The sequence below is a fragment of the Mus musculus genome, chromosome 18, assembly GCF_000001635.26.
Source record: "Mus musculus strain C57BL/6J chromosome 18, GRCm38.p6 C57BL/6J".
Lineage (NCBI taxonomy): Eukaryota > Metazoa > Chordata > Mammalia > Rodentia > Muridae > Mus > Mus musculus.
In genome coordinates this window covers 38,454,753-38,472,272 of record NC_000084.6, presented here as the reverse complement: position 1 = coordinate 38,472,272, position 17,520 = coordinate 38,454,753, and the positions used below count along the sequence as shown (strand labels likewise).

Here is a 17,520-nt window from a genome sequence, read left to right as displayed (position 1 = left end):
AGCATCTTTATCTACTCAACCTACAGTCCCTTAGGGGTAGGATTCTAAAGGTACATTAAGGAATGGTACGCAATAAAATTCTTCAGAATCAACAAATGTTTGCAAAGAGGCTAAGCTCTAGACAGTGATTTTCTCTGTTTCCTTATGTTAAGAGTTCAGGATAAAGGGCTGGTGAGAGGTGAGATGGCCCGCTGGGTAAATGTGCTTATCCTGGAAACCTCATGACCTGATTTGAAGTCCCTGGATCCCAAGACAGAAACTCCCTAGTCCCCTAACCTCCACACACATACACTTCTCACACAAAACCAAAAAATCCTGGGCAGACTGAACCTTTCTGAATTAGTGGATCTTTACAAAATGAAGCAGCCAACAGGAACAAGCTGACCCTGTGTAATTTGCTAAAGCTTGATTCATTTGCTCTTTTCCCTTCTGCCAGGTGACTCAGGACTATACTCACAGAAGGTCTCGTTAAGGAAAGCGCAAGCTAGCAGACAGCACATCTGTTGGACTTTCTGTTTCATCTGTCACTGACATGGGCCCATATAAACCTTGAGAACTCTGAGGTCTTGCAAAGGCTTCACTTCCTTTTACCTTGGATCATTCAGAGCAGAGGAGGATCTAGCATGCTTCTGTTTCTATTTATTACATTTTCTGTATACCCTCTGTGTAAGTGCAAATAAATTGGGACGCTTCCTCGAGGGTGACTTGCGTTGACAATCAACAAGAGCGGACTGCACTGCCAAGGGTGATGGGGATGGTAATCAAGGGTGATGGGCTGGCTATGGTAATCAGTCATCTTTTCATGGCTCTGGGAGACTGCACACACAGAAGCAGTGCCTAGAAGGGACACAAATGCAAACTCAACTGCAAGCTTCATTCAGCCCAGGCTGCTTCCTTTCCTTTTCTTTTTCTTTTTTTTTCTTTTTTTCTTTTTTTTTTTTTTTTTTTTTTTTTTTCACAGAGTATCACTGTGTAGTCCTGGCTGGCCTGGAACTTGCTATATAGACCAGGCTGGTCTCAAACTCAAGAGATTCACCAAAGCAGCACTTCGTAACCAGAAGGTGACATTTGGATTCTGCTTTTGCTAACAATGCTGTGTCAAGGATTTATTTATTTATTTCCATTAGGTTTTGTTCCACTGCACCCCACCAGGCTGTATCACTCTTCAGATGTGACAGTTAATCTTCATTGTCACCTTGGCTGGATTTAGAAATCACCTAGCAGCCACACCTTTGGCTATGCCTGTGAGGCCATTTCCAGAATAGGTTCGTTTTGAATGAGGGTGGCAGGCACCCTGGCATGGGCTGGGTACTGGACTCGATACTAAAGGGAAAGGCAGAAAAGCAGGGGGCCAAGCTGCTCCCACTGCCCCACCTTCCCCTCCCTCCACATTTCCAAGTCTCCCTTCTTAAGCTCCAAGCCAAAGGAAATCCTTCTTCCTTTTGGTCACAGCAATGATAAAATTAACAAATACATCAGACAACTAAAGAAAAACAACGAACACTGCTTCTTCCTAGACCTCCAGGACACATCTTCTAAGATTTCAAGGAAACCTCTTTTCTCAGTTTGGATATCTATCAACACATGATCACTAACAGATGGGAGATATCTTTTCATTTCCCACATAAATGACAGGGCTGCTGCCTGTGGTGCTGAATAGTGCTCGCCAGGCTCCGCAAACAGCAAGCACATGCTCTACCACGGCGCTGGACCGCAGCCCGTAGGTGATTTTAATTAACTGCCTTTGGAGAAGCAGGAACAATATGCAAGGCAAGCTGGATGGTGTGGATTTCACACAGCTCCCATCCCAACTTGCAACTGGAGCAAATGTCTGCACAAATCCATGGACACCCCTCTTCCTTCACAATACTCTGCACTTGGGTTTAAGAGATTTACATTGAGGGCCGGAGAGAGGACTCAGTGGTTCACAGGGTAGAGGACCGAGTTTGGTTCTTATTATCTGAGTCAGGCTGCTCTCAACTGCCTGTGACTGCAGCTCCATGGGCACCTGAACTCACATACACATAATCACACAGAGCAATACACACACGCACACGGTTAAAAGATAATGAAGACAGGTGTGGTGGCGCACGCCTTTATTCCCAGCACTTGAGAGGCAGAGACAGGTTGATCTCTGACTTTGGGGCCAATTTTAAGACCAGAGTTAAGTGGGGAAGCCATCTCAAAATCTAATAAACAAGAGCACATCTTAGATTTATATTGTAACTTCAGTAGTTTGTCTTTTTAAAAAACATTTGTGTAAATATGGAACACTCCTATTCCTTTGAGGCAGAGTCTCTTCCTCAACCTGGGGCCCATTTTTTTTCCCCCCTCAGCTAGTCTGAAAGCCAGCAAGCCTAGCAATCCTTCCTTGATGCTGGGGCTATAGCTTTATGCTAGACTCAGGACTCATTTTGTAGATGCTGAATTCTGGTCCTCATAGTTGTGCAAGTGGCCTTAACCTGAGTTGTCTCTCCAGCTCATGCTTTGTTTTTTGTTGTTGTTGTTGTTTTTTTTTTTTTTTTTTTTTTTTTGGTTTTTCGAGACAGGGTTTCTCTGTGTAGCCCTGGCTGTCCTGGCACTCACTTTGTAGACCAGGCTGGCCTTGAACTCAGAAATCCGCCTGCCTCTGCCTCCCAAGTGCTGCGATTAAAGGCGTGCGCCACCACGCCCGGCTATGCTTTGTTTTTTTATAAAATGTTTATTTACTTATGTATGCATGTGTGCCTGCTGAGTTTATGGGCATCATGTGTGTTCAGAACTCCATGGAGGTTAGAAGAGGCCACCAGACACTCCAGAACTGGAGTTAGTCAATTGTGAGCTGCCGTGTGGGGACTGGTGATCAAATTCAGGTCCTCTGAAAAAGCAACACATACTCTTGTTTGTTTATTGTTTTTTTGAGACATCGTTTCTCTGTGTAACCCTGGTTGACCTGTAATTCACTCTGTAGACCAGGCTGGCCTCAAACTCAGAGATCCCCTTGCCTCTGCCTCCGTTGTGCTGGGATTAAAAGTGTGCGCCACCACCGCCAGGCTGCAACATGTACTCCTAACTACTGAGCCATCTCTCCGATATCCCTTGTTTTAAAATGTTTATTCTTGCTTATTCCTGTGTGTGTGTGTGTGTATACTTGCATGCATGTGTATGCTGGTGCAATTATGCCATAGAATACATGTGTGGAGATTAGAGGAACCTTCAGGTTTTATGCTTCGTGATGTCTACCTTCAGTCAGGGTCTCCTGTTTTTTCCCATTGGGTATCTCTTGCTTTTTTCCCACTAAGTATGTCAGGCTAATGGGCCCAGAGAGCATGGAGGGATGTTCCTGTCTCTGGCCATCTTCCTATAGAAGCACTGGGGTCACAGAAACCCATTACTGCATCTGACTTAGCAAGGGTCCCGAGAATCTGAACTCAGGCCCTCAAGCTTACACTTGAACAGCAAGTGCTAAGCCCACCGAGCCATCTCTTCAGCCTAATGTGTCTTTTTTGCTGCTGGTGGGGAGGGGTGGTGGTTGTAGGACTGTATTGGAGATATGCCCAGCTACCTGTCCAGGTTGTTTACACTCCTATCCCCACTACTTTGCAAATGATGGATTTAAACTCAAAGAAGAATGCTTTTGGAGAAAGAAGAAATGAAAACTAAACAGTCTTTTAAGATTTGGGATCAAATTAAACTAGAACCCCTGAACAATACTCTTAGCCTTCAAGTGGCAAATTGTGACAAGGAGACATGAGGGGATTGAAACACTATGCAGGAAGGCTCAGTGTGGTGGTGCACAATAGGCAGCCTACTCTGTCTATGTAGCCTGGGCTACAAGGTGAGACTCTGCTTCAAAAGATGAAACCAAACAAAAACACTGTACAGTAGATGGTGTGCTTAAAATCTTATCAACAGGGAGACCACCGTGGAAAAGAGACCACCTCTTATACAAAACCAGAGCTTTCACAGACATGCAGTTGCTGGTGATACAGCCTCTTGCTGGAATATGAATGAAGTTGGGTGTGCTGGCAAACTCCTGCCACTTGAGAGGCTGAGGCAAGATCGCTGTTGAGTTTGAAGCCCCCCTAGACCATGTAATAAATGCTAGCCAAGCAGGGCAACAGCAATCTTGTCTCAAACAAAAACAAAAGTAAGGCTGGAGAGCTGGCTCAGCAGTTAAAAGTGCTCTACTCAAGCGGGCGGTGGTGGCGCACGCCTTTAATCCCAGCACTCTGGAGGCAGAGGCAGGTAGATTTCTGAGTTCAAGGCCAGCCTGGTCTACAAAGTGAGTTCCAGGACAGCCAGGGCTATACAGAGAAACCCTGTCTTGAAAAACAAAACAAAACAAGTGCTCTGTTTGGGGTTGGGGATTTAGCTCAGTGGTAGAGCGCTTGCCAAGCGCAAGGCCCTGGGTTTGGTCCTCAGCTCTGGGGATTAAAAAAAAAAAAAGACAAAATAACAAAAAAAGTGCTCTGCTCAATCAAGAGGACCTGAATTTGAATCCCAGAATGCTCATGGAGCAGTTCACAATCACCAATGCCTCTAATTCTAAGGGAACTAACATCTTCTTTTGGACTCCAAGGGCACCCCACACTAGCACATTCAGAGGTTACACACACATGCACACACATATAAATAAATAATCTTCAACAAAGAATGAGAATAATAAAATGCCAGGTTCATAACCATCTTTTCTTCCTCCTTTCCTCTTAACCTAAACTCCCATTTCCCTTCGGGACATTTTCTTTCCCAAGGTGTTTTCCCCCCTACAGCTTATGAATATTATGACTCCTCCTGTTGCAAAGTGCTTCTTGTGGGTGTGAAGTGAGAACTACCACGCAACAGCACACAGTGGACACTAAAACTGGAGTCCCTCAATACTGGTTTGGTAAACGATCCCTGCCAACCCACCTTATCAATTGCACTGGATGCAAATACTCTATAGCCTTCAAAATAGGGAAAACAAAATAAAAAACCCACATATTAACCATCTATGGAAACGTGCTTTGTATTTTGCATCTTGTTACATCTTCATTATTTCCCAAATCATCTTCACTGAAAGTGAAGTCTTCCAACTAGCAAATGGACCAATCAGACACCAGCAGAGGGGACAGATCAAACTACATCTTCCCATCGCTGTTTACTGTTTCTTTTTGGTTTTTGTTGTCTCCACCCCACCACACCCCCCAGAGGGTATCACTATGTAACTCCGGTGTTTACTATTTCTTAATGAGGAAGTTTTGTCAATGCCTTTTATTGCCATACAAAGCAACCTAGAGCTTTCTAGAAAAAGAAATTGACAATAAAGAACCCTTTAAACACAGCATGCCTACTTCAAATGGCAATGAGAGACAGAGCTCTGTGGTCCTGCATGAGGCCTGGTGTTGAACCAAGCCTGTTTATTCCCAACCCTTCAGCGAAGTGTTTTTTTTTTTTCCATCTTTTCCCAAATCTCTACCACTTATCCTAGCTAAGTCTGTTCAGCAAGATGATTTGAATGGTCTCTCTCTGCTGATTTTTTATACTTGCTTCCATTTAGACCCCTAAGTCTATTGCTGATATAATTTAGTGGAGGAGGACCTCAGAGATGATAACCTGTAAGAATACACAGCTGAGCATGGTTGCGGGCACCTTTAAGAAGCTTGGGCAGGAGGGCTGTGAATTCAAAGCCAGCCTGGGCTCTAGAGGAAACTCCCCACACGCAAAACTATACTATAATAATCAATAACCTGGTTGCAACTATTGGCATGTCAATCTAGGCAAGGTGCAGTAATACACACCTGTCATTCCAGCACTCAGGAGGCAGAGGCTTGAGGACAGATAAAAGCTCAAGCCAGCTGGATCGACACCGTAAGCTTCAGGCCAGCCAAAGCTACAGTGAGCCATCAGTCTCAAAACAGACACATAAACAGATAGGTAAGAATATGTTTAACAAAGGAAGTAAAATCACACAACTTACACACAAACAAAACAAAGCAATTCCAGGAGGCTTGGGCGTTTCTGTGTGGGGTATGCTGACACCCTGACAGACTTCCTATGTTCACAGATATTTACAGGCAGCAGACAAATGAGCACTTATAAATAAATGTGTAACTATCACACATGCTAATGCTGGATTACTAGATAGTTTGACAATCTTGTGGCAGTTTTTTCTTTGTATTTCATCTAAGTAGAATATGGGAAAAATCAAATGGGTCTCTAAACAAGCACACAGGAATAACAACGTGGAGGGACGAGGGAGGAGCCTTCTGTCACAGGCTGTGCTGAATGGAGGGAGGGGCCAATGGTCCAAGCTGACTCTCCATCATTGTGGTGACACAATGAAGCCTACTGGGCCTTCACAGCAGCTTACAGGAACGTACTGAGTGGGCTATGAAACTTGTGTTCCTGTTCATGAATTATGAAATGACTTGTGTGCAGAAGTGCAGTCATAGTGTGCTGGACAGTTTTATGTCAGCTTGACACAGCTAGACTTGGGGAAAAGGAACCTCAACTGAGAAGATGCCCCCTCCACACTGGCTTGTGGGTAAGCTTGTAGTGCATTTTCTTGATTCAAAACAGATGCGAGAGGGCCCGGTTCACTGACGGCAGGTGGTCCTGGGAACTGTAAGATAGCAAGCCACGAGAAACCAACCACAAGCAGCAGTAGTGCCCTCTGCTGCAGCCGGCCTTGAGTATTCCTACCTGCACTTCCCTCCGTGATGGACTGTGTTGTGGAGCTCTAAACAGATAGAAACCCTTTACAAGCTGCTTTTGATTATGGTAGGGTGTTTTGGGTTGTGTGTGTGTGTGTGTGTGTGTGTGTGTGTGTGTGGTGTTTTGGGTTGTGTGTGTGTGTGTGTGTGTGTGTGTGTGTGTGTAGACAAGGTTTCTCTATGTAGCTCTGGCTGGCCTTAACTCAAAGATTCACCTGCCTCTGTCTTGTGAGTGCTGGGATTAAAGGTGTGCACCACTAGACCTGGCTTGGTCATGGTGTGTTATCACAGCAATAAACCCCTAAGACACATAAAGTTTTAATTTTTAGGATATACTCTGTGTAAGATTAGAAAATGTTTTCATAATCAGCCAATGTAAGCCCCCAAATGAAACACTAATCTACAGTAAAAGGTGCTACACAAGAGACATTTATTAATGTTCTATTGTATTTACAGTTTAATATAGCAACCAAAGTGAACTAGCACTTGGGCAGCAAGCACATCATTCTACATTATAACAGTTGTGAAAGCAAGGAGTACAGAATGCTAGGGATCCTCTCAAAAGTTCCAAACTAATTCTGTGTTCCTGACCCTCTGAGAGTCTAGCCAGCTTCCAGAATAATATTTAATATTTAATCTGAATCTTGTCTTTGCCCTTTCCATTTTATATGAACTACACAGAACTACAGAATGAAAAGGTAATTTCTGAATGTAGACTATGAAAAATTAATGCTTATTTACTAATTGAGAACATTTTTTGGTAACACTACAATGAACTTTGCACTATGGTTTTGCTTCCAGGTGTTCACACACAGTACAATTAAACATATTTCTAGATTAATTTGAACAGGAAATATGGACTATGTGCAGAAATGCTGTCATAACCAAAGTTTTGACTTTTGAGAAAACCCCTTTCAAACAGCCAGCCGTATACATAGCTTACACTAATCTGTAATTTCAAATCTTCTTTGAGATGGAGGATGAATAAAGCAAGATTGCCCCCTACTGACTACAGGGACATGGCTCATGCTATTTAAAATGACTACAAACAATATATAAGGCATTATTAATAATACATCACAGACTTGATTGCAAGAGCTTTTTCAAACATTAACCACTAATGATTCGATGATTACAGAATTCTGCATTAACTATTAACATTTTACACCTAGGAACAAATAGAGAGAAATGATCTTTTTCAACAGTACTTTATTTTTTAAAGCAGGTGACTGTTCCTCCATTCTGGTGGTGATTCACTTCCTGCAGGTGCTCTCGCTTCTCAGGGGACTTCATCAGTGCAGGAAGCCTTTGCCAGAAAACATCTGCCAGAGAAGGACACTGAACAGTCAAACTCTAGTTAGCCTGTTAGGTTGGCTAAAAGCAAGGTACAGTCATAGAAGAGAGGCTCGGAGACACCCATTTGGCATTTCAACCTAATTTGAAGATTATTATACATGGACGTCATAGTAGCCAATAAAGTCAATTTTCAGTTCTTAACATCAAGCCCCTTCTCCAACTGTAAATAACTGGCATGCTCTCTCTAAAGATTTATTTTATGTCTATGGGTGTTTTATCTGCATGTATGTCTGTGCACTGCATGTACAGTAACTTCAGAGACCGTAAGAGGACGTTGGATACTCTGGAACTGGAGTTAAGGATGGTTTTGACCATCATGTGGGTTCTGGGAAATGGAACCCAGATCCTCTGGAGGAGCAGCCAGTGCTCTTAACCCCTGACTAACTTTCCAGTCTTGGTATGCTCTCTCTTAAAAAAACAAGTCAGGGAACTGGAGAGATGGCTCAGTGGTTAAGAGCACTGACTACTCTTCCAGAGGTCCTGAGTTTAATTCCTAGCAACCATATGGTGGCTCACAACCATCTATAATGGGATCTGATGCCCTCTTCTGGTGTGTCTGAAGAGAGCTACAGTGAACTCATACACATAAATCTTTAAAAAACTTTTGGGAACCAGCACTCGGGAGGCAGAGGCAGGCAGATTTCTGAGTTCGAGGCCAGCCTGGTCTACAAAGTGAATTCCAGGACAGCCAGGGCTATACAGAGAAACCCTGTCTTGAAAAAAACAAAAACAAAAACAACCAAACAAAAAGAACCAAGGTATCTGGGAAGCATGTTTTTCAGAATATATGCAACTCCTAACCACCTTTTAAAAAGTATCATGACAGAAAAGTATACTTTTTAAATGATGTCTGTATCTACATGTGTCCCTGCCCTGTGCTGAGAACTGAACTCAGGGCCTTGAATGCTAAGCAGATGTGTACCACTGAGCCAAATCCCCAGCCCCATACATATATCATACATACTTATAATTCTCATGGAAATAACGGGGATGGGGGTGGGTGGGGGGGAAGTGTTAAGTAACTTTTTATTGTAGTGCCAAAAGAAGCTTAGAAGTCACAGACAATGGAACCCTGGAACTGGAGTTCTGGGTGCTTGTATCCACCATATCCAGTGCTGGACACTAAAACCGGGTCTGCAAGAGCAACAAGTGCTCTTAACTGCAGAGCAGTCTCTTCAGACCCCATAGATGAGTCTACAAGGCTCACTCCACGCTGTTTTTGTTACCCACAAGCCAGTGTGGAGGGGGCATCTTCTCAGTTGAGGTTCCTTTTCCCCAAGTCTAGCTGTGTCAAGCTGACATAAAACTGTCCAGCACACTATGACTGCACTTCTGCACACAGTTCATCTTGTTTGTTCCACATTTTGGATAGCCTAAGGAAGTCTCTACTCTTTGAGTTTTGTATTTTTAGACAGAATCTATCTCTCCATAGCTCTGGCTGTCCTGGAACTATGTAGACTGGTCTGGCTTCAAAGACCTGGCTGATTACCACTATGCCAGGTGAGAGATGTCTCTATTTCAACACTCTCTGCAAACACTAATTTCAGTTCAGAATGAAAGCTGCAATAGTGCAATAGTCTCTATGAAGTTACTTCTGAAATTCCCTACCTATGGTCTTTCTGGCGCAGGTAAGTCTATACAGCTTGCTTTTGTTGTTGTTGTTTTTTGTTTTGTTTTTTTTTTTTTCGAGGCAGAGTTTCTCTGTGTAGCCCTGGCTGTCCTGGAACTCACTCTGTAGACCAGGCTGGCCTTGAACTCAGAAATCCACCTGCCTCTGCCTCCCAAGTGCTCAGATCAAAGGCGAGCGCCACCACGCCCGGCCATACAGCTTGCTTTTAACTAAGAATATTAACCACATAAGAAGGTCGGATTCAATGAAGTAACACCATAATACTTCACACAATGAGGTTTTACTGTATCCTCTAACCAAAATATCTGCAAATATTCTACATGTGGATCTGGATAGAGAGGATTTAGTTTTTTCAATGAACAGAGGTCACTCATGCCTACAGAATCTTACCATTTCCCTCTAAGGGATTCTGAGAGTTAATTGATAAGGAAGCAATTAGATTTGTAAACACTGCTTTCAAATCCTAGTCCCTTCACCTGGGCTCAAGACTTTCTGGGCACATCTGAGTGATTTCATACCAACTACCACACAAGGCTGGGCAGAAAGCTAATAAATGCTCTGGTGTCCTCAGACAGGTTGTGTGCAGGTTTCCAACAACCTTTCAAGCACACCACAGAAACCCTGCTCAAACCAGTCCCTGACCAGTTCCCACAGCACTGTCCTGAAGACTGGTGATACAAATCGTGGCCTAGCAGATTCATGACTTTCAATGTTGACCACTCAGAAATATTCCAAAAATTTTTTTAAAATCAAAGCTATAGAACATAATCCCAGCAAATCCCTAACACTGGAAAACAGCATTATGCAGTCCCTGTCTTGGCTACTATTTGTTGTGTACTAGAAGATGAACAAAGTATGAAATCCCCCAGTACACTCAAACCTTCCCGGCTTCTCCCTTTCCCTCCCTTCCCTTTTCAAGGAGGAGTCAAACCTTGTACACTGAGCTATACCCCCAAGCCAGTCAAATATCCTTCTACATAAAAAAAGAAAAAATGAAGACAATACACGAGAGAGGGGTAATCTCAAGCTCCTATCAAATTCCTACAGGCTAGTTCTGTTTGCAAGGCTGAAGTCTGAGCTGAGCTGCTGTCTGTTCTGTCCTCACTACACCTCAGGAGACTGAAGCTCTCCTACACATAGCCAACTTCCGCAAGGTAAGTTCTACTATCATTTAAGGTTTGTGACAACTGCTGCACACAGCTATCACAAGGCCTTTTCTGGGCCTTCAACTGTACTGGCTTTTAAGGGTGCTCAAGGTTTTATTTTATCAAACACACAATCCCAAAAGCCCAAAGGGCAAAGAATGAAGTCTGCAAAGGCATGGCCTGCCTTGTCAGGACTCTGCAGTATTCAAGCTATCTTACCCTTCAGGTAGCTGCTGATAAAAGATGGAGTTAGCCACTGAGGAAAACTGTGTGAATCAGTTCAGGGCTTAGTTCTGTTAGGTACAAGAAAGGTCTCTCTCCTTCCCTTGGATCTGAGCTACCTCTCTACCAGAGTGATAAAATCTGGGTATAAACCTGAAAGCAGGCAGCAAGAAAGGTCCAAGGATTAATTTTAAGAGATGGATACTTTAGTAGGCTGGTCAGTAGTGCAAGCAAGAGAGCCTGTTTCTGATGTACCTGCTGACTTCCCTCAGGGCGTTCTGGGGCTCTGTGAGATTAGGGAAGAAGGAGGAGGCCCCATGGGCTCAATCATGCTATCAATGCCCTACCTCCAGCCCCCATTACTACTGAGACCCTTGCCTGTATGTTGGCAAAATACTTCTCTTCTTCCCCTTTGCCCTCATCAACAGTTTTTTGCAGACACCACCCCTCCAATAAAAAAGGGGGAAAGCCAGGTCTTTTTTTAATGGCCTCCTTACAATTTATGTACCCCCATTAGAGTATCATTCTAAACTCTGCAACACATCTCATGATCCTAACAGCAAAGGAACACAGCGCCCCACCCCTCCTCCAATACCTTTAATAAATAAAGAGAACTCTGGTCCTGGGGAGATTTGAGAAAGTTTCTGGCATCTTCCGAACTTTTGCGTAATTGATAAATCCTCTGAGAAACAGGAGAAAGCCTAATTGAAAAAAGAAAAGTCAAGAATGATCTTCTAATTTCTACATTAAGTCCCTTCCCCAGAACTTGCCTCATTGTAACAGGAATGTGTCATTTTCCTGCTGAAGCCCTACTAACATGGACAGTTCCCCCCAACATCTCAAAGGACTGTTTCATCAAATTACCCAATGGGATATTCTCCATAGGAAGGCAAAATCTCAAGTGCAAATGACTCTTGTGCACAGGATCTAACTTGTCTCAAAAGGAAATGGAATGTAAAATGGGACCACACATTTACATCTGGAGGCCTCTCTGAGAAGTCTATAGAAATCTCCCTGCTGAGTCCCCAAACAACATCCATACAATTGACCTCAAAAGGAGGTATTACAAATGGGTTTTGTTGTTTGTTTTCTGAAATACTATCCTAGTATACAGACTGGTCTCCAACTTGCTATGTGGGAAAGACTGGCCTTGAATTCCTAATTTTCTTGTCTCCATCCCTGCACTTTTCTGGGATTACAGGCACACACCACCAGAATTCTGCTTTTCTCAAGCGTAATTCTAATCTTTTCTGTTATTTCATTTTCTGCCAACAGTACTTAACATTGTCCACTAGATGTCAGCATACACTTATGTAGAACTCCAGTTTTCTCACCCACCTGGGTTTTTCTAGTAGTCCAGGAAGTCGTCCTAACTGTCCTGGAAATTGCTCTGTAGACCAAACTGGTCTTGAACTCACAGAGATCTGTCTGTCTCTGCCTCCTAAGTGCTAGGATTAAAGGCGTGAGCCATCACTACCAGGGCCCAGTTTTCTACTGGTAAAGGTGGTCTGACAGTGGCAGACTCATTTACCCTTGGATGATGATGAAACACACTCTTAACCCTCTTTCAGCCTTAACTCCATTTCAATACCATTATTGAGATACAATCTAGAGCTATCAAGTTCACTGCTGGTTTAAATGTATTTACTGACTTGTAGGACAACAACAGTCTAATTTGGGGGCGGTGACAAGCACGCACTCAGCAGCTCCTCCTCATTTGCTTCCCTCCTGCTCTCTCCCAGCCCCAGGTAATCATTAGTCTATTCAGCTTTCAAGAATTTTTACATAGACTCTGTGATTAAATATATATATATATATTTACACACACACACACACACACACACACACATCTTTTTTTCCCTTTCTTTGGTAAAAACCAAGAGTTATCTGTGTTGAACCTGATGACTATCATTCAGTCGGACAACAGAAGCACAGAAATACAGAATAGGCCAACCCTCACATGCTGGTTCTCCTGAAACAGAAGCACCATCACTACCCAGCAGCACCATGTAGGGGGATGCATTTGCTAAATATTTTAACTGCTGAGAAAAGGATAAAATGTTAGAGTATTTATGTAAAATATCTTGATTTTAAAATATTGCCAACTAACTTAAAACAACTTTAAAAATAACAGGGGTAAGTGGGGCATGGTGGCACACATCTTTAATCCCAGCATGCAGGAGGCAGAGGGAGGCCAACCTGGCTGTAGAGTGAATTCCAGGACAGCTAGGGCTACACAGAGAAACCCTGTTTCAGAAAAACCAAAATAACAACAACAAGGACAAGAACAATTGGGTTAAACAAACTACTAGTGTAGGCTAGCTGTAACTCCTGAGCTACCAGCTTGGGTCTATGTTCTGCACAGATACCTACAGATACTGCCAAAGAGACTCAAAGAGAGGGGGCAAACATACACTTTAAATAGAGGTATAAACACACATAGGCACACAAAGCTGAGCCACTCCCCCCACCCCCTTGCTTGGTGACAACCATCTGCAATGGGATCCATGCCCTCTTCTGGTGTGTCTCAAGACAACTATAGTGTACTCCTATACATAAATAAATAAATCTTAAAAAAATAATAAAATATCAATCTATCTTCCATGAAACACGGATACAGAAATCAAACTGTTAAATTTCTTTAATATATACTGCAAACAAGCCGTCTGAAAAGGCCTCCTGCCTCTCCTTTGATCCATCTGGAATTCGGTCGACTGAAGTCAGTAGGTGATCAGCCTTACTCCTCATCTCTTTCAAATGGTGCTAGGGATTAAAGCCACCAGGACTGAGCATGTGAGGCCAGTGTCCTAGGCCACTGAGCACACCACTCAACCCAGCCTTTCTCTCAGAGTCCATCTGAGAGAATAAACAAGACAACATATTTCTCCTGAGCCACTCATTTTTATTAAACTTGTGGAAATCCAGACAGGGGGAACTTGCCCCTTTCTTGTCCTGGAATCATTAGACTCCAGTGAGCAAGAGCAAGAGTAGCCAATGCTGCAGCACAGAGGGGCAGAGGACAATACCATGCATGACTTGCATTTCCTAAGATGCAGGGTTAGCAGTGCACGGATCTGGTGACTAAGAAAGGCAGGCCTCAACTCTCAAGTCCTCGCTGGGCTTAGGTGTTAGGCTGAGCTAGCCAGACTCACTAGCAACAATCGCACCAACAGCTTTGCCAGAGGATCCAAGAAGGCGTGTGGAGCAGGAACTAGACACGAGCATGCACACTCAGGAGGCAGAGGCAAAATCAAGCAAGCTTAATGACTTCCTGATCAGCCAGTGATAGGGTACACAGCAAGACCTTGTCTCAAAAACAAAACAAAGTGACAGTCCAATTATGAATCTGACAACCAGGCATGGTGGTGCATTCCTATAATCCAGGACTTGAGAGGTATGGCAGGAAGATAAATTCTAGGTCATCTTCAGCTACATAGAAAGGTCAAGGCTAGTCTGGCCTACATTGGGACTTTGCTAAAAAAAAAAAAAAAAAAAAAAAAAAAAAAAGAAAAGAAAAGAAAAGAAAAAGAAAAAAAGAATTAAAAAAAGAAAAGAAAAACAAACAAAACAAAAAACAAGGCCAGGTATAGTTGCACAAGCCTTTAATGCTAGCATCTGGAAGGCAGAGGCAGACAGATCTTGAGTATGAGACTTGCTGATCTACAGAGTGAGTTCTAGAATAGCCAGGGCTACACAGAGACACCCTGTCTCAAAATAACCAACCAACCAACCAACCAACCAACCAACCAACCAAATGAATGAAGGTCTAACCCAGGAAGGATTTTTGGCAATAACCAAGAGTCACATCATAAGTGGCAAACTTTGAGCAGGACACCAGGAGGACAGAGCTGTGATGATGTCATAGACGTCTAGTGTCAATCACATCTTTCTTTTTGAAACTCTGCTTTTAATGACATGTATGTCTGTGTTGGGGTACAAGTAGGTGCTCTCACAGTCACACATGGGTCCCCTGCAAAAACACTATGAACTTTTAACCACTAAACCATTTTTAAGAGCTGGGTGGCTCTGCTATTGCTTTGCAGATGTGACAGCAGTGATAAGATTGTTTCTGTAGGGGCTGGAGAGATGGCTCAGTGGTTAAGAGCACTGACTGCTCTTCCAGAAGTCCTGAGTTCAATTCCCAGCAATCACATGGTGGCTCACAACCATCCGTAATGGGATCCGATGCCCTCTTCTGGTATATCTGAAGAGTGACAGTGTACTCATATAGGTGAAGGATGGTCTCTGTAATTTTATCTTATCTTTATATTATATCTTTATAAATAACAAAGTCACATTAAAATAATTCATCCCAATACAAATTTCCTCACTTTAATGATTAGGAAGAAAATAATTTAAAGTAAATAAGAAAAATAAAAATTGTAAGTAATCTGGAGATGGACTGCCCTCGTGTGCATGCACACAAATGTGTGTATGCATTCTGTATGTGTGTACTTATGTATCTATAGGGCTTTGGTGGGTTTTTTGTCTGTTTGTTTTTGTTTGTTTGTTTGAGACAGGGTTTCTTTGTGTAGCCTTAGCTGTTCTGGAACTTGCTCTGAAGACCAGACTGGTCTCTAACCCACAGAGCTCTGCCTGCTCCTGCCTACCAAGTGCTGGGATTAAAAGTGCGTGCCACTCTTACCCAGTACTAGTTTCAAATCTTCCTTTCACTGCAAAGTAAGTCTTATCAATGGTGAACTGCAGAATTCTGGGAACCCCATAATTTCACAATTATTGGAATTAGAACTATATATACATTTTCTGTGGTCTACTGACAGATCTAACAAAAGATGGCTCATAAACCTGGGGTTGAGATTGCAAACCCTCTGTGGCAGTAACTCACAAGTAGAAAAAAAGCTACACTGTAGTGTCATCAGTATGCCCCACTGATGACAAATAAGGGCACCAGGAGAAGCATTCACAGCCTCTACTAACATGTATGCTACTCATATCAGCTAGCCATTAAGAAACAGACATCTGAAAACTGCATTTTAAATTGATGGTTAATATTATACAGTGAGATGATGCTTTGCTAAAGTAATTTTAGATGTCTAATTTAAGACATTTAAAACATTTTAAAGATAATTTTAAACTTCATTTTCTTATGTTAAAAGCACTTACCTAAAACCAAGAACACCCACCAGAGCCAGTACTGGCCATCAAAGTATCCAGGGAAATAGGTGGAAAACTGAAAGAAGAAGAAGAAAAAAGGCAAAGACTTTATTCCACCCTAACAGAACAATTTCATATACTAATTTAGGGGCATATAAAACACAACTGTCATCAAGACCATATACAGGTATTTTAAAAATTTATTTATATAATGTGCCATATTTTACATAAGTGTATACACACACAGGTGCCTGAAGAGTTTGGAAGAGAACATTGGATTCTCCTAGAATTTAAAGTTATAAATGGGGGGCAGAAAGGTGATGGCTCAGCAGTTAAGAGCAGGACTTGTTTTGATGGGGAATAGAAACTTCCTCAAATTTTTCTGACTTGGTAAGCCATTCTGAGCTTGGTTTTTTTTTTTTTTTTTTGGACACCTAAAAATGTAAGATCAGTCTTTCTATCTAATCTACATTTTTTTTTGGCCATTTAGTAAAAAATTTAGTGTTTAATAGATTTGCAATTTATTTTACTTTTCTTTGGTGGTCCTGGTGTCCAGAGTCTAAGAATTAAAGCAGTATTCCCTTTTTGTCCATGGGAGATAGCCTCTGAGACACTCATGAATGGTTGAAATGGCAGATAAGTTCAAAGCCTAGGTATATGCATATACAATCTTTCTGTATATATGGACCTTTGATAAAGTTTAATTTATGAATTAAGTACATTAAAAGATTAATGATAACTGCCATAGAAATGACTAACAATATACTGTGATAAGTTATACAAACTTGGTTCTTAAAAAAAAAATCTTGCTGCCATAAAGATCTGAGAAACAGTATTGGATTTTTTTTTTTTTTCCTTTTATTATGGTGTGAAAAGAAGCATGTGGTTTCTCTTTGGCGAATCCAAACTGCTGGTATCCCTACTTTTGCAATTTGGAACCATCACCATTTAAAATAAGGATTCATGAAGCACAAGCACAGTGATACCAAGACAAGTTTTGAACAGGGTGGTTTGAGAAATTCTTACTGTTCTGTATGGAATGCCATTTAAAACTTACAAATTGGGGACAGGAATGGTGGTGCATGCCTTTAATCCTAACACCATGGAGACAGAGGCAGATGGATCGCTGCCAGTTCAAAGCCAGCCTGGTCTACACAGCAAGACCCAGGTCAGCCAGGGCTAAATAGTAAGACATCTCAAAACAATGAAACAAACAAAAAAAACCTTATTAACTGTGTCTTTCTGAAAAATTCAGCCTTTAACCAGAGGTAACTGAAGCTGAAAAGCAGGGATACAGAAGGCTCCACAGCATACTTACTTTCTTTTCTCTCCTTTCTTTCCTCTCCTTTCTTTCTATTCTGTGTGTGTGTGTGTGTGT

The 17,520-nt window shown here is 42.3% G+C and overlaps 1 protein-coding gene across 2 annotated transcripts in view; it reads right to left on the bottom strand.

Annotated features, from left to right (window-relative positions):
• Positions 1-7,075: 7,075 nt before the first annotated feature.
• Ndfip1 (Nedd4 family interacting protein 1) overlaps positions 7,076-17,520 on the bottom strand; it is a 46,291-nt gene continuing 35,846 nt past the window's right edge. Inside the window, exons 6-8 of one of the 2 annotated variants that reach the window (NM_001355749.1) lie at positions 16,152-16,218; positions 11,623-11,728; positions 7,076-8,012 (exon numbers count right to left, since the gene is read on the bottom strand). In NM_001355749.1, the coding sequence (NP_001342678.1) occupies positions 11,625-11,728; positions 16,152-16,218 (171 nt within the window). In that variant the 3' untranslated portion in view covers positions 7,076-8,012; positions 11,623-11,624. The remainder of the gene's footprint in view (positions 8,013-11,622; positions 11,729-16,151; positions 16,219-17,520) is intronic. The other variant, NM_022996.2, reaches the window with a different exon arrangement.